A 21,944-nucleotide genomic window follows, 5' to 3' on the forward strand; every position below is an offset into this window, starting at 1 on the left:
AACTCCCTCTGGTGCCCCTAAAAATATCTGCTCACAATCTGAGAATGCCCCTACAGTGTCATGTGTGAAAATGTTCGCAATCAGCTTCTATTGAAGGAAATACATTGACAAAGAAAGAAAGAAACCAGCAGAGTCAGACATATTGTCAACAGTTGGAAAATAACTAAGTAGCAAACCACTGGCAGATTGACTCAGAGGATCGAAAATAATATTTTTATGAGAGAGAAAAAAATCTTTGTGTTTGCAACTGGGCCGCGGCACAGCGCATAGATTTTCAATAAATATGTAGCTAAAATACAGCTAGCATCAGAGAGAGTGACAAGTAGGCTTCTGAGCAAGACCGAGAGAAAGTACTGAGTATCTGTTTGTATCCTTCATGCTGCATCATTGTATTTCGCAGACCAGAGGAGAGGAGGACTTATATAGGTCTTTACTTCAGTGAGTGAAGTGAACCAGCTGCTTTGTATTTACAACATCGCAGTCTTTGTGTTTGACCTACAAAAACAAACCAACAGAGGACCTTGCTTGTTTCTAGCAGACACACAGTAAGAAAACAACTTGCTATCTTGCAAGTGCAGGCCAGGAGAACAAACACATCCGGGGTTAGCTTTAAAGAGGCTGTGTTATGCTTTTGGGGGGTGTTTTATCTTTTTCTTTTTGCATGTCAATGGTCTGCAAAGGCTAATATCTCAAAGTTCACGTTAAAGGGAGTTTTTCTCCCACAGACTCCCCCCCTGCCCGAAACGCCTCGATTGTTGCTTTGTTTACTTCCACGACATAGTGACATCACTATATCTTCACGACTAACCTGTCAATCCTGGGGTTGAAGTTATTCTGCCAACACGGACTCCCACAACATGGCCTGTTGGAGGTCCTTAAGTCAAATAACTCCTTAAGCAATGCAGCCCATAGAGCTCAAGAGCTGATGAGCACTAGCCCTGAAGACAGTGAAACACCTCCACAGCCTCTTTTACAGGGTAACTGGACTGAAGCATCAAGTGAAGTTTGCATTCTGACTGTCTTCCTGAGTACCATCCACCAGGACCTGGCTGAAAAGTAAAGTACAGTCAGAAATGAACTGAAACACTTTTTCTCAGTGCAAGTTATGTCACACCATGTTAGAAGATGTCAGAAAGTCCTAAGTGCTCAACTTGAATCTTCAAATCAAATATGACTTCTACAAAAATAGGACTACCTTAAGTGGGAGTCACATATCTTTAAGTAGTCACTCTAATACAGTATTAATGTTGAGTAGTGCCCGCCAAGCTATTAGAACACTAGCTACATCCATTAATTCATTAAGCTTGTGTCAGAATGATCAAGTCAAACTATTTAAATACATTACGAACACAAAATCAATACAACACAGTGTGGTTGAATAAAGGTCATATTGTTTTTATGTTTTCTGCCAGTTCTCCAAGTTTCAATCAAGTGAACACATTTATGTTATATATTTTAAAAGGTTTTACTTCCATGCTGCGAACAAATTGTGGGGATAGATCAATGTTGTTGTACTTAACTCTTTCATTCAAAGTCAGGTTTTAATGCCTTGTCAGGGACTACTTAAAGGTGGGGTATAGGTACGTTTGAGAAAACGACTTGAGATACACTTTTTGTTATATTCCATGGAATGCTCTTAACATCCCGATAGCAATGAATATCTTAAGTGCTTTGACAACAAATCCATAAAAAAATGTCATCTGTGGAAGCCATAGTACTGTAAAGAGCAGCCGGCCCGGCTAAAATAACTGGATGGCCTACCTGCCTGTCAACCTTCCATCTGTGCACAAACTTATCTCGTGCCCTCATTGGTCATGTGCGCGTTCGTGTGTGTTGGAGGAGGGGGTCTGTAAGGAAGTGGCAGATTTTTTCCGGCTGTGTATTTTCAAATTCTAGCGCACTCGAGCTGGTTTTTCCACAATTACCTACCCCACCTTTAACATTAATACTGTATTATAATGACTACTTAAAGAAATGTAACTCCCACTTAAGGTAGTCCTATTTTCTTTTTTTTTAAGAAGTCATATTTTATTTGACCTCCTGCTGTATGCAGATTCCTGTTGAGACATCTTCTAATGTGGTGTGTGACATAACTTGCACTGATAAATAGTGCTAAAGTTAATTTCAACTTATTTTGAGTATAACCTCCAAAAAAGTCATGTGGAGGTTATACTCAATATCAGTAGTGTCAGATCACGGTGTGTCAGATGGCAAACTTCACTTGATGCTTCAGTCCAGTTAACCTATGAAAGAGGCTGTGGAGGTGTTACACTGTCTTCAGGGCTAGTGCTCATCAGCTCTTGAGCTCTATAGGTTGCATTGCCTAATGAGGTATTAGGCTTACGGACCTCCAACAGGCCATGTTGTGGGAGTCCGTGTTGGCAGAATAACTTCAACCCCAGGATTTACAGGTTAGTTGTGATGATATTTGACCATGCCTAAGTTAATTCTCAAACATATCTTCCTAACTAACCTAAGACCTGGTACAGAGCAGGTAAAGATACAAATCAACTTGACACCAAGAAATGCAGACCGAGCTACTGTAGCTCTTAAACTAAAATGCAAACACTTTAGTTTATTTTAAGTTATGAAAAGTTAGTCAAGAAGCTTATAGCACGCTAAACACATCTTCAACCACTACACCTGACCAACCACCGTCTATCACAGGCCAGAACAGTAAGACACACACTCACTTACATGGTAACGCTAATAGCATGTTCTCTTGAAGGGATCTGAAATCATCCAAGGAGTCTTCTGCATAATAAAGCCGAGACAGTTCAAAGGTATGCGTATCAATAAAGATGACTCTGGCTGAATTGAAATGCTTCTTCTGTCTTACTTTAGCGAGAAGAGCAGTACAGAGCTCTTCCAGGAGTTGATGAGCACAAAGCAACATGAAAGTGAAACACCTCAAAATATCCTAGTGGAATAACTAAAGTGCCTCCTTTCTAACCACCGTGGCCCCAAAGAAGCTCTAATAACGATGGAAGATCAAAGCGATGAGAGAGGAAAATAAAAAGGCAGAACACCACGTCAGAAGATGGTAGTAACTGGAATCAGCACTGGAGGTCAAAGCGGATACTTCTAAAAACAAGAACAATCACTTTTAGTTGGTGTCACACAAATCCACCTCACTTTTAATGGCACATTACCAGCAATTAAACATTGATGTAAGATAAAAAATGTAAGGCCCTAAGTCAACATTGCTCCTATATGCTTGGGTTGATTGTTCTTGATTTTACACCCCTAATCACTGGCATGTCCTCATTTATAAAGCCATTTCTAACTTGCTCTCTCCATATGTAAATGTCCCTTTTTCTGTGACATTTCCTCAAGAGATTCTCTTGCTATCTGTTGCCAATGTCCGTCTTCAGGTATGCTCCTTCTGCGGCTTTCAATTTTCACAGATTGATTGATTATAGCTGAGAGGAGATGGCTTCCTAGAGTGTTTGGAAAAATAGCTTGAAATTGGAGGAAGGTACATCAGGTGTAGATGCTTTGAGCTGAGCTGGTTGACCCTATATCATCTAGGATATGATGAATTGAGTTTTATTTTCCAATACTTATGCTGTGATTGTAAATTGTATAGTCTGTAACGGTTATGTATTGTATTTCTGAAATGTTATTTAGTGTTATAAGGCTTTTCCTGGTAAGGACATGAATGACAATAACCCAAAACTAGGTTCAGGATCAATTTCAGCACAAGTAGAAAAGAAAGCCCCATCGCTTTACAATGTTTAAATAGCCCGTCACTCTCATATTGTCATATTTACCTTTTTATGTTGCCACATAAATCCGCTGTTCTTTCTGCTTCAAAAAACAAATGCACTCTCTAGCGTTTTATGATGCCTTTGTATGGGCTCAGAACAGTCTCATAATACACACATGCACACAGAAGGATTCAAACTTGTATTTGATGATGCGCAAAAGGATCCACACTTGTGTTTTTCAATGCACACACTAATGTGTTCCGTTTCATATACATGTAAATAGAATCCAAATACAGAAAAAAGTTTTAAATGTGTATTTTTGATCCACACATTTGTTTTCCATTTAAATCCCCTGAACCTGCAAACACAAACCGCTTTCTGTGCACGGATCGCTGTGCATTCGTGTGTGGGTTTTTTGAGACTCCCCTGACGGTCAGCCGATACATAATTGTAATGTTTTCTATCTATAGCCAATCAGATGTCTCCTCAATTCTAAGCCAATCACATGAGCGCGCCCCCACGAGGGTAGATTTATTGCGTTCATGACGTAGCGCTTCATGTACGCATTTTGCGCTGTCCGGAGCTGACAGGTCCATGGAACCTAATCTCAGGACACCTCCACTCTCAGTACACTGCCAATTTCCGACCAGGAAATGCACGCAAATACAAGCCTTTATATTATTAAGGTTCAGCGCCACTTTCGATGAATGCTTGTGTGTACACAAAAACGGCAGGCAAAACCGTTTTAAATGTGTGTTTCCTGTATGTCGAATACAGGCGCTTTATTTATGTCTGTATAAAGTTGTTGGGTGTGGAGGGAGCAGCTACAGGTTAGCTTAGCCTAATCGATCAGTGCACTACGAAGCCAGTGCTAGACAGTGAACTTTCAACGGAGGGAGCCCCGCCGGTCATTATCCGCCGATATTCACTCTAAATAGTTTGATCGGTGCTCCCTATAAAAGGCCGATTAGGAGAGCTGGATCTGATCGATATGGACATAAACGCGAGTGAAGTGTAACCGGACGCGAGAGAGAGATCAGATCAGCTGCTGAGTCTGACAGAGACATGCAGCTCTACATGATCACCTGAAGCTCTGCCCTCTGTTTAGCGAGCCGACCGGACAGTGCAAAATGCGTACATAAAGTGTCATGAACGCAAGAAATCATACCATCGTGGGGGCGCGCTCATGTGATTGGCTTAGACTGGAGGAGACATCTGATTGGCTATAGATGAGAGAAATTACAAGTACGAATCGGGTGAGCTTCAGGGGAGTCTCAAAAAACCCACACACGAATGCACAGCGATCCGTGCACAGAAAGCGGTTTGTGTTTGCAGGTTCAGGGGATTTAAACGGAAAACAAATATGTGTGGATAAAAAATACATATGTAAAACTTTTTTCTGTGTTTGGATTTTATTTACATGTATATGAAACGGAACACATTTGTGTGTGCATTGAAAACACAAGTGTGGATCCGGAAATACAAGTGTGAATCCTTTTGCGGATCATGAAATACAAGTGTGAATCCTTCTGTGTGCATGTGTGTATTATGAGACTGTTATGAGCCCATACCTTTGTTTCTTTAGGTTTTGTTTCTTTTTTTCAACATAAAAAAATCCCAGCTAGCATTGGGTGTTGTTAAATAAGTCATTGTTTCTAAAGACTAATAGACTCTTCTTTGTCATTGAAACAATATCATATCTATTCAGGGTCCAAGAATGCGTACAAGAACATTGTGTCTCCTGCTGTTGCTTGCGTGGGGTAATGTCCATGGCATAAGCCAATAACCAGATGAACTGTACACAAAGGACGGGCAGAATGAATTCACGGTTCCCAGCGCAAATCAATTTGGAGATATCGATAATTCAGGGAAATCTATCTCCATAATCTCCTCTGCTCATTTTCACAGGTTGCATCTCCAGTATGTGTATGTTGCATTTTAGTTCGCTAATTTCAATCCTTTATAAACCCTTTTATTGGGTAGTATATTATTCAGCAATGTCTCATATTCTACAGTATTAGATCATCATATTTTTATAGTCTTGCTCTCTTTTGAGCACCAAGTATATCTTAAAAGTCAAATAAGAAAACGCGGATGTTCCAAGAGTGGTTTATTTATATTAACATAATACATTTTTAAAGATTACATATTATGCAAATGTTCTGGTTCATATCTGTGTCTACTGTGACATGCTTAATGTTCAAAAATGACTTTATTGTCCTCATACTGCCTGTGCTGCAGCACCTCTTTTCACCCTCTGTCTGAAACCAGAGCCCAATCTGCTCTGATTGGTTAGCTGTTGTGATTGGTCAACTGCTTAGAGACGTCCCTCCCCTTACCATTTCATATACAATGCATTGGAATGCTAGCTAGAAGTGGGAGTTTTACATGGTGATGCTACTATATCATGGAAGTAAACAAATGAGTCCAATTGAGGCGTTTCAGGCAAGAGGGGGTGTGGGAGAGAAACTCCCTCGGGAAGGGGAACACTCAAAAGCTAGCACTCAAAAATAGCATTTTTAACAACTCTTGTTAAATATTAGTAGATCAAACTCTACTCAAGTGCTGTACTTGAGCAAATATATAATGTGTCTTCCTACTTCCTCAAAGTAATATACAAAATAATATTATTTTTTGAAATAATAATGAAACTCATACAATAACCAGTGAAAGAATAAGCTTTTGTGTGTGTTCTTTTGTTTCTGCCTGTGTGTGACATTCAGATTTAATAATGTATTTTTCCCAAGACCCCCCGCTGTTTCCCCCTGACCTCAGAATATTAGCTCAACTATATTTCCCATGCCATCTCCTCCCACTTTCACCTCCCACCCCACACTTGCTTACTTTATTTTGATTGCCCCAACACATGTATGATACGTCCACACCACATGCTCTCCCTTTCCTTAACACCCCAGTCTCTGTGAGAAGATGAGCATCACAGGGCAACAGAGGGAGGAGGGTTGGATTTCGCGCGTGTGTGTGTGTGTGTGTGTGTGTGTGTGTGTGTGTGTGTGTGTGTGTGTGTGTGTGTGTGTGTGTGTGTGTGTGTGTGTGTGTGTGTGTGAGAGAAGAAAAGCAGTTGGCCTTCAGTGGCTGAGCAGTTGTGTCACACACCCTCATTACGACAAGTTTTTTTTTTAATGACACCGTGATGAGCCGATACATCTATCGTTTATATATGCTGACGTCACATACAGCGGGAGCACCCTTACTCTGTTCCCACAATGCACTGCTCACGTTTATCATATATTCCTTCTGATCCGAGCCAGCGCTCTCTTGTATCAGGACCAATCCAACAAGCAGCAGCGGCATGCACCATAATTAATCAGCATTCAGAGATTGTCTTATTAGCTCTGGGAGCTAATTAAACACTTACGGTAATAGCAGTTTCCTATAGATCTTTATGTAATATAATACAAATAATAAAGGGGGCCAGAAGTGGAATCCACCTTTTTCTGCGGATCCTTTTACAGTTTTGATCATTTAAATTCATATTATTGGATTTTTTATATAATTTTGATATGGAACAAAGATGTATTTTATACAATGATAGGCTCTGGCTTTCTTGCATAAGCCCTTGTCTGCGTGAAACCATGTTATGCTTTGATTTTATGATGCATCAGTGTGGGCATGTTTGTTACGTATGCTTTTCTTTTGTCCACTCTGCTGGGATAACATTTAAATCCAAAGAATTAAAAATTAGAATGCGTTTTAAAAAAGTGTTTCTTCACGCTCTATATGCATTATTTTTAATTGCATGCATATTTGGAATTCTATCATTTTGATTTCAGTCATTTAAGCTATGTTCATGTGCCAAACCTTGTGTGTCTGACTATCAGTCGTCCTCTAGTCAGTGCATGACAGCAGAACAGACACATTGGAGGAGGATGTGATGTTCTGTGAAGCACACAAGCCTTTAGATGCCGGGGGAACAAGACAAGACTGAGAGCCAATACGAGTCAGGGCCACTGGCGCTGGAGTGATTCGAGCTGCTCCAGCTGTCAAGGTCTCCGACCAACATTAATGTATGAATTTACCATGAAGCGGAGGCTCGCAGAGGTGTGTGTGTGTGTGTGTGTGTGTGTGTGTGTGTGTGTGTGTGTGTGTGTGTGTGTGTGTGTGTGTGTGTGTGTGTGTGTGTGTGTGTGTGTGTGTGTGTGTGTGTGTGTGTGATGGGATCTGACTGTCACCTCTTCTGCGTTGAGGCTTTGAAGTCATAGCGTGCTGTACCGTTTTGCATTACAAAGTCTTCCTCCTCACCAACTGATCTTCCCTCGCAACCGGTTCAAGAAACTCAGCTGCAGCATCACAAACCTCAAAACCCCTGCCAGTACGCTGAGAATAATTATTACAACCATTGATAAATAAACCATGAGACTCATCTCATCCCGCAGAGGGTCGGACCCTCCCTTTGCACTCAGCAAAGTATTACATAATATATCCGAAAGCTTCAGTGCTAAATAATGGCTGCAGCTTTTTATCTTTATGACTGTTTTGGATCATATTTATTGAATTTATTAATTGTGTAGTGATTGCCGGAAAATATTAACAGTTTAGAAGCGAGCTGTTTGTCACCTTTGGCTTATAAATGATGATTAAAAAGCTACAACATGATGTACTTCTTTCAAATAAAAAGTTGAATTCATAAGTAATAAAAACTAACACTTGCTCTAAACAGGAATTCTGCTACAGTCTTGGTCTGGAGTGGACACTAGCCTAAGGTTGCTAATGTTAGCTACTTTAAAGTAAATTAATTACTTTTCTCTAATGCATTAAACCATTTTTGAATTTGTGTTGTTATCATTAGTGTGTTAATTACCAGCAAATGCAGTGTGAATCTCTCAGACCATCAGCACAGGGGCACCTCAGGGATGAGTCCTCACACCTCTACTCTTTTATACCACCATGACTGTTCTTCACACTCTGACAATGTAAAGATGACAGAGTTTGCTGATGATTTCCCGAAATTATGAGATAGCTTAAAAAATGAGTGCACAGCGTGTTACATTACCGTCACAAACTGTGATGTATATTGTCAGTAAGGGCAGCTGGTGAGGTCAGGATCAATGCTGACTCGCTGATGCAGGGCTTCATAACCCACTTCTTGTCACCGCTAAATGGTTTGAAAGAGCTCTTAATATAGCCGACCCTCCATGAGAACTCACAAATAAAGGAAAAAAGGGTAGGGAGAGGGTTAAGGGGTCGGATTGGAATTGGGCCTTTGTCTCCCGTTTGTTGCTGGACTGAGCGTGCAGCTAATTGTATCCATACTGTAGCTCTTTTTTTGTTTCACCAAATTCTGTATTATATCTTTTCTAAGAGGCCATCTTTCACTTTATCCAGCTGCCTTACCCACTGTGAGAAGGAACTTTATTTCACTGGGTAACGCACTAGTGATTGTGAGTCATGCAACTCACTGACCCTGTCAACACGTATAGGGCTATTCAATTACACATTCAGTTGGGCCAGATTTTATAACTACAAAATTCAGCTGGGCCAGACATTCAGCGGCCTGTAAAAAGCGGGTAGTGACACATTTTAAACCAACACATATTACTGCGATGAAAAACATGCAATTTTTTTAACAAAGGTAGGTCAAAAAGTGCATAAAAACACAACAAATTAGCATTAATTGAACAGAATCTGAAAAAAAAGTGCACAGTTGTAGCATTACATTTGTTTGCTTTAGAAGTCAAATATTCAGGTTTTTTTTTTTTTAACCAGGCACATCACAAAGTGCATTTACTGAATACAATAATAGCAGTCTTAATAAATGTCCTCACATACAAAAGAAACAGCTAAAGAGCTCCAATGCAACACAAAGAGGTAGTACTGTAGCAATACTATTTTTTCACTTTTCAAGTAATAACAAAAAAAAATCATACGTTTTGGTCACATTTGACCCAGACACATTACAAAGTGCATTTAAATGAATACAGAAAGAACTGTCAAACCCTTCAGTGCACAAACCCATAACAAGGGATACGGGTAACTATATGAATGAATATTACACTACACGTCTACTATAGTAAACTAGGTGCTTACTATCACCTCATTTGTGATTTATCATCGCTGACTTTCTCAATGGGAGAAGGGACATTTTTTGTTTTGAACAAGAGCAGTGATTTTTGGCTCATAGGATGTCAATCCTAAGACATTGGTGAAGAGTGCTGTCATTCAGGGAGCAACGAGTGCTACTTTTGATTGAGTTAATGTGTGAAAAGCTTGATTCACATGTGTATGTTGATCCAAACATACTGAGCACACAGATCGCTACTTTCTGAACGTTAGGGAACTGCTGTTTTTTGACAAAACTTCGCTGGCCCGTTAGTGCGCTGCATGTCAATAAATTCCAGTGTATATTTCCCCTTGTCGATGCAGGGGACCACTTCCTTTGCTCTGGTTGATACGTCCCCCTCTATTTCAACAGTGAAGGGGTCTCTGGCAAAGCCCATCACCTCTGTGGGCAGAGCAAGTCCATCCAATCGACCGGCAAAAGTTATCTTTCAACCTCGCAATGAAATCTGTCATCACATCCGTGATTTGTGCCGGAGATGTGATGTGTTTGGGGAGCGTCGGAAAATGCAGCATCCAACCGGGCTCAAGTCGGTTGCGAAAAGGTCCAGCTTGACTTGGGTCTGCTCCACAAGATCAATGACCGTTTTGTCTCTGTTTACGCTTCAGAGTTGAGAGAGACATCTTTTAGGGTTGCTATCATAGGACCACCGTTACTAGCACCACTAGATGCACTTTCAAAAAAACGAGCTGCGTTGTTGTTTGGTGGTTTCAATGCAACGCGGAGTGTTGTGTTCATGGTCTGTGCTAGTGTAGGAATTTAGCTAGGGGAGGCTGGGCCACTCGGGAGTTGGTTCTGGGCCGCATCTGTCCCGCGGGCCGCCAATTGAATAGGCCTGGTCTAGTATATGTGCATAATGCATGTACGCCACATGTGTTCGTGACTGCCTGGCTAGGGGGGCTAATCGAAGTTGGTAGAAGGAGGGTGGGCTTCTTATCTTGTCTTTTTCTCTCTGCTCTTAGCTCCATGGCTGCAGCTTAGCTCGACTTTCACTCAGGTTTCAGAGGGAGGGAATCCGAGTATTGGATGGGTTGTATAATGAGGAGATTCATGTATTTTTTGGGGAAAGTTCTCATTCAAAGTCAAGATAGAGTTTCCCCCCCCCCCTCGACCCCTCGTGATGAACTTTGCGGCTGAATACAAAGATGGATGAATGCCAGGGAGATATGGGGGAAGAAGGGTTGGTGGGGGCAATTCTGGGTTTGATGGTTTGATTCAGCTCAGTGAGGGGAACAAAGATGAGGGGAGCTAGGGAGGGAGAGAGAAAAGAGCAATAGAGCCGACAGAAAACAGAGAGGGGAGAGAGAGAAAAACAGCAACACAGCTCATTGTCTCTATCCTGCCCCTGCCATCAATCTCCTGAACGTCAGCTGCCTTACTCACACGCACACCAGTTGCGTAGATGTGGGTGGGCTCGGGTGGGCCTGGGCCCACCCACATGCACTTCTGGCCCACCCACAGCCAATCAGCGCGTTATATAGCGCAGAGCTGGGAAGCCCAGAAGGAAGTGCAACAAACTGCAGGTCCTTTAGTGGCCAACAGGGGATGGATGCAGAAAGGAGCAATTCCCATAGACCCCCATGTTAAAATGCCCAACTTTACAGCAGAAATAAACATGTTTTTAACGTGAGTAAATTAGTAAGTAAAGTAAGTTTTGCCGTGAGTGAATTAAAGTATTTTTTCTTCTTGAGGTCTGCAGTGAAGCGTACACATTTGCTGAATATGAAAAGACTCTCTCAGTGTGTGCCCACTGTGCGACTGTCAAGGATAAACAACCTGTGGCCGCCGAGCCAGTCATGCGGGATGGGTACCGAGCCCCGGTATTAAACGGGCCCCAGGTCTGAATTATTAAAGACCGTGGTACCATTAAGCTCCGACGTTATCGGTCTGTACTGGAGACATGTAAAACATATCTGTCATATGTATTATTACTACACAAACATTATATTGCAGTTTTAGTGTTGCCAACTCCGTTTCTAATATGCAAAAAGACAGCAAAATGCGTCTATGATTATTTTTAGTATTTTAGATCTATCCAATCCCCGCCTGCTTGTGAGGGGGCGGGGCAGTTTACACACACGCAGCTGCTACATGCAACACACACACACACACAAACACACACACACACACACACACACACACACACACACACACACACACACACACACACACACACACACACACACACACACACACACACACACACACACACACACACACACGGAGGAGATGGCAGAGAGAACGCGCTCCCGTCTCGTTACCAAAAGTGCAATAAGAGTTTAGCATGTAAGGGCGCCGGTAACACGAGCAATTTGTCTAAACATTTATCAAAAGTGCACCACATTCAGACGGAGAAATGCATCGGGTTCGACTGTCTTTCTGGTAGCGCTGTAGCCCCCCCATCCACGTGTAACGTTTCCATGTCAGGTGTTATGAATGCTAGCAGCGACACACGGAGTTAACTCAATTATACAAACATGGGTTGATGATTAGAGGTAACTGAGTTATTTATTTTGTTAAAGTTTCAGCTATTCTGTTTACAGTTCTATGCGATTATTTAATACGATGTATATGATTGTTGTTTCTTTTGATGTGAAATATTATGTATTTAATTTAAATAAAAAGCAATGATAGTTTTGTTCACAATTTGTTTAGTTAGTTTACCTTCTTTTTTTCTCCAAAAAAACCGATAAAAGTACCGTTAAAGCACCGGATCGATAAGCGGTATCGATAAAAGTAGTAGTAGGCCTACCGTTAAAACCTTAACGATACCCATCCCTAGTCATGTGAATGTCAGTATAACACACATTCTGAGGCCGCCGTGCCTATGTTTTTGTTTTCACTGCTAGTTTATGCTTATGTTCAATTAGTGCATTAAAAAATCATTAAAATCATTAATGAAGTTTCAGCTCAGACCCCACACTTAATAAGTCTCCCCCTGGCCCACCTACATTTCTCCAGGCCCACCCACACAATAATTCCTGGCTACGCCACTGACGCACACACACACGCCTGCCTACTGACAGCCTTTGCAGTGCAGTGTTTTGTGTGAGTCTGTGTTGTGTATATGGACAGAAGTGGCACGCGGCGTGGCTGCTGGGTTGAGCTGTGTGTGTGTACAATATACATTTGTTTTATTAAGAGTACAAAGTGTCTTCTAGGCAACCAAGTCGGAGTGCCTCACAGCAATAACAACTTTATTAAACAGAGCAGAACAAACAGAGCTGTTACTCAGTGTCTACGTCACAAGAGGAGGAACACATAGGATTGTTGTGGATTGATTAGATGTTCTTTATTCTGTAATCAAACATTAGAGTAGTCATATAACATTTTATTTTAATGTGGTTAGTATAGTTTATGTTGCCAGGGCCCCGGTTTGAATTTCATTTGCTATTGGTGCCATGAATAAACCTTAGAGAATAGAGAGAGCACTTTAACAGGAATTCCCCAAAAGTGCCAGTCATCTGAAGAGGCAGTGCGCATGAATCAGGGGCATGAATCATGTGGAAGAATTATTCATTCAAAGATACAAATCAGTGCCTGTCAATGCAGTGATTGACACTGCGCCAAGAAATGTTGGAAAGATCCAGCAAAGGCAAGGAAGAAGAACATCTAGGCCATATCAAGCGTTAGGAGAACTAGGGATGGGTATGATTGATTGATGAGATGAAACGATTCAATAAACACTAAATTCTGGAAATCAAGATTTTATGCCACCAATTTAGTTGATGCTCCATCTACAAACCTCAGACATCTGCACACCTTTGCGTGTTTGAGCTGGAAACACTTACAGTGACTGCACCGTATTTACATTTGAGAGTGGCAGTATTAAATAGTAACGTAGTGAATAATTGCACAAAGCTAATATGGTGCTCTGTGCTAATTCAAGAACCGGTGGTTACTCTGTATACTTGACACATGCTGGAAGATGAGGCTTTTGCAAGATACCTGAATCAAATAGTATTTGTTAATACCTCTTGGCATTATTCTGAACCAGTCTGGAGTACCAGATGGTCGGGTTTTCTCACATCAGCTTGGAGTGAGAGCTATTAAGATGGTTACCAGAAAGGATTTGCCAACAGATGTGCTCAAATCCTCTTCTTTTAATGAACCTTTACTTTGTAGAATCATTTCTATATCACATTGTCCTATTTCAACAAAATAAACCTACTGTAGACTTGAAAAAAAGACTGTATAACACTATCAATAAATACTTTATTTTCTGTATACATCCACTGCATTGTTTTATAAGACACCTTCTTCCCTTCTTGTACTTTGAGTAGAACTGTGCTTTTATCAGCATTTGACCCACAATGGGTCAAATGGTCTCCCATGGACAGCCAACTGTCCATCACCCAAACACGGACAGTCTCTGCTATACCCATGTATGGTTATTGGAGACCAAATCTAACAAAATAATTTAGTTAACTTAACATTAAATGCAGCAAATACACAGACTGATTCATTTTCGTTAGCAGTAAGAGATTGTGGGAAGATAATCTCCAGTCTAGGTGAAATGACCTTCTAAAGCCGGAACAACTCTAAAAACAACTATAAACATTTTGTTTAAAATCTTTGAGCTTCTTTGCGGCCACATTTAGACTCAAGGTTCAGGAACACAACAAAGTTGGAAGAACAACTTCCTACTTGGGAGATGGGATCATCCAAGGATTTAATAACTACTTTGTTACCCGACAGAGTATATTCTGTATACATCCTTGCCTGGGTTAGGGTTAGGGTTAGATGGGTAGCTACAGTACATACATTTAAACTATAACGGGCGTATTTTAATTAGAATGTATCTCAAGGTTCATAACACACAATTGTTATTAGTTGTTATCTGTTTTATAATGAGAAACGTTATCCGTTATCCAAGTCTGGCCATTAACTGATCCATTTAATAAGGTCGGAGTATAGGGTCGATACAGATCCAGTACATTAGATCAGTGCATCAATACCCACCTGTCTCTCTCTGAGAAACACACACACACACACACACACACACACACACACACACACACACACACACACACACACACACACACACACACACACACACACACACACACACACACACACACACACACACACACACACACACACACACACACACACACACACACACACACACACACACGTCCTGCTAGCACTGCTGTTACCATGTCCTTGTACTCACACACTAAAGACACATTGACTCACTTTCATACATATTGATGTGCATGTCTGCATCAAAACACACACCAAACCAAACGCTACCTGCCGGCATGTTAATAGGCTCTCAGTGTGCGTTGTACTGTCCAGCTCGGTAAAAGGAGACTATAGCAGGAAACGGGTGCATCAGAGCGAAGCAAGGGCGAATGAGCGCGGGGCAGAAAGGCCTCTGGAGTCAGAGGTGCCAAACGTCCACCCTGCAAGATCACAGGGTGGCATTGTGAAGAGCTGGACCGTTATAGAAGAGGAGGGAGAAAATAAAGGAGGGAATACAGAAAGGCATGAAAAGAGAGAGAGGAACCCTTTGAAATACAGCTGGGGGAAGAAAGAGTGGGAAAGATCCAACATTATAATCACACGCTGCAGGGACTCAGGACCCAACCCTGACCCAGCTGGCATTATTTCTACTGCCCTCATATATTCATGCCCCAGGACAGAGGAACACATAGACACAACCTTGTAAAAAGTTAAACAGAGGCTCTGTGAAGAAGAAACAAGTAGCTAATGATTATATACTGGGCATTTTTTCTTAAAGTGGACCTATCATGCTATATTTGAATAATATAGTGTAGGACCATACCTATATAAGGCATATTCATACTTTTATTTTTCAAAATACCAAACAGATCATGCATTTTAGCCATTCCTCATTTCGCTCAATTTAACACTGTCTTTGCATGGGCTGATTCTGTGAGAACAGCACCATCTACAGGCCTGGCATATGTACTACAGCGTCTCCAGCGCTTTCGAACGGCAATGTCCGTGGCTGTCTCCTCCTGATTGGTGGAGTTGGCCCAATAGCCGTAGCGCCACTTCTGTGACGTCATAGAAGTGTTCAAATCTGGATCAGTCTGTATCAGATCCGTTGCAGCCCCTTTTTAAGAGGTTTGGGTATGGAGGAAAATAGAGAGGGTTGTGACACTTGGTGAGTTCCCTGGAACACATATTCATGTATAAAAGACGTACAAAAGTGCATTTTGCATGATCGGTCACCTTTAAAGAGGCTCTATATTTCCCTTTCCTGTAGTGTTATATAGGTTTGTGTGCATGTAAATGGTCTGCAAAGGCTAAATTCACAAAGTTCCCCCCCGAATCCCCTGCCTGAAGCGCCTTGATTGGAATCCTTTGTTTACATCATTATTTTGTTGAGTCTTATGAAAGTGGAAAAATAAGCACACTTCAAAGCTTTCTTTATCAACCTTGTGTTGCTGTGGGCTTGACGTAAACATGGCAGCATTCGTTAGAGACGTTGGAGGAAGATGTCAGCAGGTTAAACCTCGTCATACTGTTGCTGTGACTTTTAAAAAAAAAATTAAATGACGTATTTAAACAGGAGATCATGTGATATTGCCCCCACATGTAGGTAATCATTACATGCTTCTCAAAGTCACCCACTCAGTTCACGGCTGTAGCCTCTCCACTGATGACGGCAGCAGGGCTCGACCCTTTCAGCGCTGTAAACGACAGAGCTGTGCTTTCATCTCTGGAGAGCAAAGGAAAAAGGGAGGAGAGACAGAGGTGGAGGATGGCAGAGGTAATCTCTGAGGGACAACGTATGCCATGTTGGCCTCGGGTAATGTATGACTTCTTGTAGTAATCGCTGTAATGAAGCACGTAGCTGGTTGAGAGCAAAAGAGTGCGTTTTCACTTCTTACAGTCCGGAGGGGCCAGGAGAGCCTCAGGAAATGAGCCCCTAGGTCCAGGAGATAGAGTGGATGGTGTGTGATTGGGAAGGAGGAGGAGGAGGGGGTGGATGAAGCTGGATGAGGGATATTTTGGGTAGAGGAGCAGAGAGCAGGATTGGAGAAGGGGAGCTTAGTCGGAGCTGTGTGAGTGTGTGATAAATGCCTCATTTCTGTGCTGCCAATGAGAGGCGCAACGAGAAAATGGATGTTCCCGTGTCTTTAATTGTATCCAGTCCAAGGCCACATTTGGCCATCCATCAGTGGACAGTGTGGACTACAGCTGGTCTTTTTTTATGGAAATACATATTTTATTAGCCATGTAGGGATGCAGACTGTATAGGTACTCCATGCACAATTTAATCATCACATCCACTCCGATTTTTCGTCAACGGATAATTGTGTCCTTGAGCACGAATGTAGGCGGATGGTGTGTTCTGTTTCTGTAGCATTTGTATTAAAATATGGTCACCATAAACAGCATGATAAAAGCATAGTTTTTTAATAGACATGTTTTGGCACATTTTGCTGTTAAAGGCCTCATGCAGGAAGCTTTACAAGATTACAAACTATTTGGTTAATAACCATACATTTCTGGAATTCACAAATTCTTATTTTAGCTCTTGTCTTTGAGTAATTCTTACACCTTTAATAACTATCAATCATAATAATAACAACTCAGCACAGCAGGGAAAGAACAGGTCTTGTTTATTAAGAACATTTGGTGCATCTAGAGTTGACTCTTTTGAACTGAGAATAAGAGAAAATATCAGGAAAATATGAGAGAACGGTGCCGTATGAGGCCCGGTGAGTACAGATATGATATTACAGTGAAATCATAAACCTGAGTGCAGCATGATGTCAGCTCAGCACACATCACAGCACCTTAATGTCCTCCCAGTGCAGACTCCAGTCTACAGGCAGGTGACTGAATACGTCCCTCTATGTGTGTACCATCTCTTTGATCCAACCGACCTTTCAATCCACATGCATTTTCTCTTTGTGCAACCCTTCCTCTGTTTTTTCTGGCAGCATGTGCACCATGTTTGTTTGTTTGCATGTGGGAGTGCTTTTGGATTATCCTGTTTTAGACCAGCTAGGAAAAGATCCGAAGATTGGCTGAGGTTTTATCCCCCTCTCTCTTAAAACACAAGGAAAATAGCAACCGTGGAGGAGGGGAGCTGATGAAAATAGCTCAGTAGGCAATGGCTGACTCACAAGGCAATGCTGGGAGTCAGGAAGGCATCCATTCCAGTGTACATCAAATCAACTAGCTGTTGTGTAACTCCGTCAGTACCCGTAAATCAAACAGTTTCTCGCTTCAATAGCTACTATGAGTATGACTTTAGTGCAAATGTCTCCTTTGTGGCTGCATATTAAGATGGCGGTGACATTACAGGTGCCATTTATCACTGTTGACAGCATTAGCCAGATTCTTTAGGACCGGGCAGGCAGGCCAAGGTCGTTTTGCTTTGATGAAGCTTGGTCAGCTAAGTAAGCCGGCTCATTCATCATGCCAGTCAAGGAGCGTAGGCTGTCACTGCTCTTGTTTTTTTAACGAAATGGAACACAAGCATGAACCAGACATATGAATCAGAGTCTGATTAACATATCAGCTACCCCACCGGTTACTCACCTGCAGGGCAGCTCTAGCTTAAAAATAAATGCAGTTATTGCAAAAGAGAGATAAAAAGTAAAATAAATGGTATTGAATTAGCTGGAGAAAAGAAAAATCAATGTGCAGAAGCATCCTGGTTAAGGAGTATATTGTTTGTGTTTTCACTTGTAATTTATTCTGGTTTGAAAAACCTGGATAGGCTCCCAGTTTATGGGAAATTTGATTGTGTCATGTTAAAATGCTATCCACATTTCTGACCCCTGTGTGCCATGAGTACAGTGCAACTAAAGCTATGAAGTCAATAACAGAAAGAGATAAGTGATGTAATAATGTTATATTTGCTGAAATGAAAGTAAAAGCTGACTCTGGTAATGCGTATGTCCTCCACTTAGATGGAAAGTCAACAGCAGTGTGTCCTGGCAACCAGAAACCAAACTAAAAGTCACACAATACCAAAAATAAACAAAACCAATTCAGGCAGAAGTACACAATCAACCCTCTTGTTCTGAAATGTCTGAATGGATTTTGTAGGTGACGGCCTCAGTTTGCCATCGTAAATGGTGGTCTCAAAGCAAGAAAATGTTATAGCATAGCATCAATTAAACTGACAGATTTCTTTGTTGGGCCTTTCTTTAAGATGATTCCAAACTTCCTAACTGGGGGCGGGCCATCCACTGTAGGAAAAACATTTACTATTGATATGCAGCTCACACATATCTACTTCCAAACTGAACTACAGCATCAAGGTTTGGTAATGCTCCAAAAATTCTCCAAACTAATTATTGGTGCAAATTTGAATGCTGAGTGAGCGGGGCCAAACCAGAATCAGTGTATCCAAAAACCAAAAGAAAGCAAACACCAAAATATTTTAAGACGTTTTGAAAAGCCTTATTTTATAGCAAGCTTCAGGTCCTTGTTGGCTGCCCGGCTTGACATTTTTGGATTGTTGGACGTTCTCGGCCTTTCTTGAAACTCAAGTTATTTGGGGGGCACACAAAAATAGGAATAGCGTTTTTCAGAAGGATGTGACGGAAAGCTTTACTGTAAATCAGGGATGGGCAAATGGCGGTCCATACAACACATGGAATTTGTGTGTGTGTGTTCCAAGTGAATCTGCGGCCCCCTGGTGGCCAGTACATCGATTATATGGCCCCCACCACCATCAAAGTTGCCCATCCCTGCTGTAAATAGACTCAAAGAAACACTGAGACCCACCCAGCCTTTGGGATATAAAAAAGTGTACTCTGAAAACTAAGTGCTATGAAATATGTGTATGCAGGGGTTTAAAAAGACTTGGACACACAGTGCTAGACCTTTGTGGTTTTGCAACAATGCAACTGTGCAGACTTAGCCAGCTACAACATATGTAACAGTAATAAAGCCTCAGGTTAATTTAGTCAATTACATATTTTTCACATCCTGTCTTCGCTTCATTTTGGACTGATTGCTTCATTGCACTGACTCCGCCTTGAAAGTTTGCTTCTGCTTTTTCTAATCCAAAACTTTAGAATCACGGAACAGGGAGATGAAAAATCAGGTGCTTCTTGTTTAATGTAAATGTCCATAACATACTACTGTGAATATAATAATACTGAATGTATGTACTCTCTCTGAAGTATGTACAATTATCCATGAGTCATCTTTCAATTTCACATTGAATAACACACTGTCCCTCACTCTGCCTCCTGTCTTGCTCTGTGCCCACTTTGCTTTTAAATATTTAAAATTGTGTGTGCCAGAAATCCGACCGCTCTCAGTCTACTGCGGCTTTAATCCTTTTTGTTTATTGCGAATGGTGGTCTCTTTGATGTTTTTAGCGCTCCGGCACTGCCACTGATAGTTGACCCCTGCCAGGATTACTACGAGGTGTTATTCATTTTTTGGCAGGAACATTCAATTGAATGGAAATAATCTGGTGTTTTAATAATTAATGAGAAAATGTCTCTGTCCTCAGGTTGAGGTGATGCAGTCTCTGTTTGGCGGAGGGGAGATGGGGCTGCTGGGAGGAGGCGGCGACGCAGGAGGCCTGAAGGAGGACGGCTGCGGCAGTGTGGTGTGGCACTCCTCCCCCCTCCCCCCCGACGATGTCTACTCCGCCTCCCACTTCGCCCTTATCGCCGCCTATCAGGACATCAAGACCAGGCTGGTGTGCCTGGAGCGTGAGAACACCAGCATCAAGAGGAAGCTCAAAATCTATGAGATCAAGGTGAAGAGTTTTACTTCTAAAGTCAAATATGGGGAGATTTGTCAAAACCAATGGTATTGAATTTATTGTCCTTGTGGGTATCAGACTAAAGGTCTCCAGTACCGACAAGGATAAGGCCAGTTTGTCTTTTGATTTATTCGTTTTTAGAAAAAAGTGAGCTATCCAGCCTGAGCATTAAGGCGATGAGATTGTACACAAAGATCAAAGCAGAGGTGGCTTTGCTGGGCTTTGATCCGGGACCAGCGGGGGTATAAACAGGAAAAATCATTCCACTAAATCAAGGCAGAGGGCTACTGAAGGTTTACCTAATGCTTGAGTAAAACATATATATTGAGTAACAACCGTAAAGTGCAGTGGGAGCAAACTGAGGGGCTATAAAAGCAGGGTTTCGCACACTCAAGCCCTTTTTGAAACTGCACTTATATCCCACAGCAGCTAATAGTCGAGTTAACACAGCCCTTCAAGGTAACTAATAATCCCTTTTACACCTGGTATCAACATGCAATCTGTATATGCATACAGTATCGGGATAATGAAGAGAGGTCAGAGGCTTTTACATGTATGCTGTTCCCTGGCTATTGCCTGCATCGAATTGGATCTCGGTGTGCAGATTATGCAAGCAGAGCCGGCAGATTGTCAACAAACGTCACATGTTCTGGTAATGCTGCTGTATGGGCTCCATCCAATGTTGAGCAGTTCAAGTTAAAGTTATTAATATGAAATAGCACAACAATTACAAGCAATAAAAAGTAATACTATATATAAATCCCACATTTTATGAAGTGAATGTAGGCAAGAAGATAGTAAATGTTTATGCGTTACAAGAAGTAAAACATATAATATGGAAACCCATTTCCGCCACTTGAAAAAAATAAAATCCCGATGAAAAGTCATAATCATGAGATAAAAAGTCGAAATTATGAGATAAAAAGTCATAATTATGAGATAAAATAGTCGAAATTATGAAATAAAAAGTCATAATAATGAGATAAAAAGTCATAATTATGAGATACAAAGTCGAAATAATGAGATAAAAAGTCATAATTATGAGACAAGAAGTGCGCATGCGCTGCAGTGGCGCTGTCTTCAAAGGTCCCTTCATCACCTTGCTGCTCTCCACCATGCAAACGGCATCTAGTCCTAAATAAGGTAACTATTACAGGTGACTTTTGTAAATGTTAGATGTTACATATAGCCTATATTGCAGCTAAACTACAACAATGCAGTTCATAGCTTTGACATTACCTGTTATGAACTATAATATATATGCCCATAGTTTTGTGGTAACGTTCACGCCACTAATGACAATAGTGTAGGCATACTGCTGCTGTGAGTTGCTAGCCTAACTCTAACTTGTGAACATTACCACAAAACTATAGGCAATATTATTGTTCAAAACAGGTAATGTCAAAGCTATGAACTGCATTGTTGTTTAGCTGCA

The 21,944-nt window shown here is 41.4% G+C and overlaps 1 protein-coding gene across 3 annotated transcripts in view; it reads left to right on the forward strand.

The window, feature by feature from the left end:
* The window catches only part of tbkbp1 (TBK1 binding protein 1), a 62,084-nt gene that overhangs the window by 9,189 nt on the left and 30,951 nt on the right, over positions 1–21,944 (forward strand). Inside the window, exons 1-3 of one of the 3 annotated variants that reach the window (XM_079658121.1) lie at positions 16,306–16,570; positions 19,806–19,850; positions 20,252–20,503. In XM_079658121.1, the coding sequence (XP_079514247.1) occupies positions 20,261–20,503 (243 nt within the window). In that variant the 5' untranslated portion in view covers positions 16,306–16,570; positions 19,806–19,850; positions 20,252–20,260. Of the gene's footprint in view, positions 1–16,305; positions 16,571–18,850; positions 19,851–20,251; positions 20,504–21,944 lie in introns of those variants that run through there. The other 2 variants (XM_079658122.1, XM_079658120.1) reach the window with 2 other exon arrangements.

Source organism: Notothenia rossii (assembly GCF_949606895.1).
Source record: "Notothenia rossii genome assembly, chromosome: 11".
NCBI classification, from domain to species: Eukaryota; Metazoa; Chordata; class Actinopteri; order Perciformes; family Nototheniidae; genus Notothenia; species Notothenia rossii.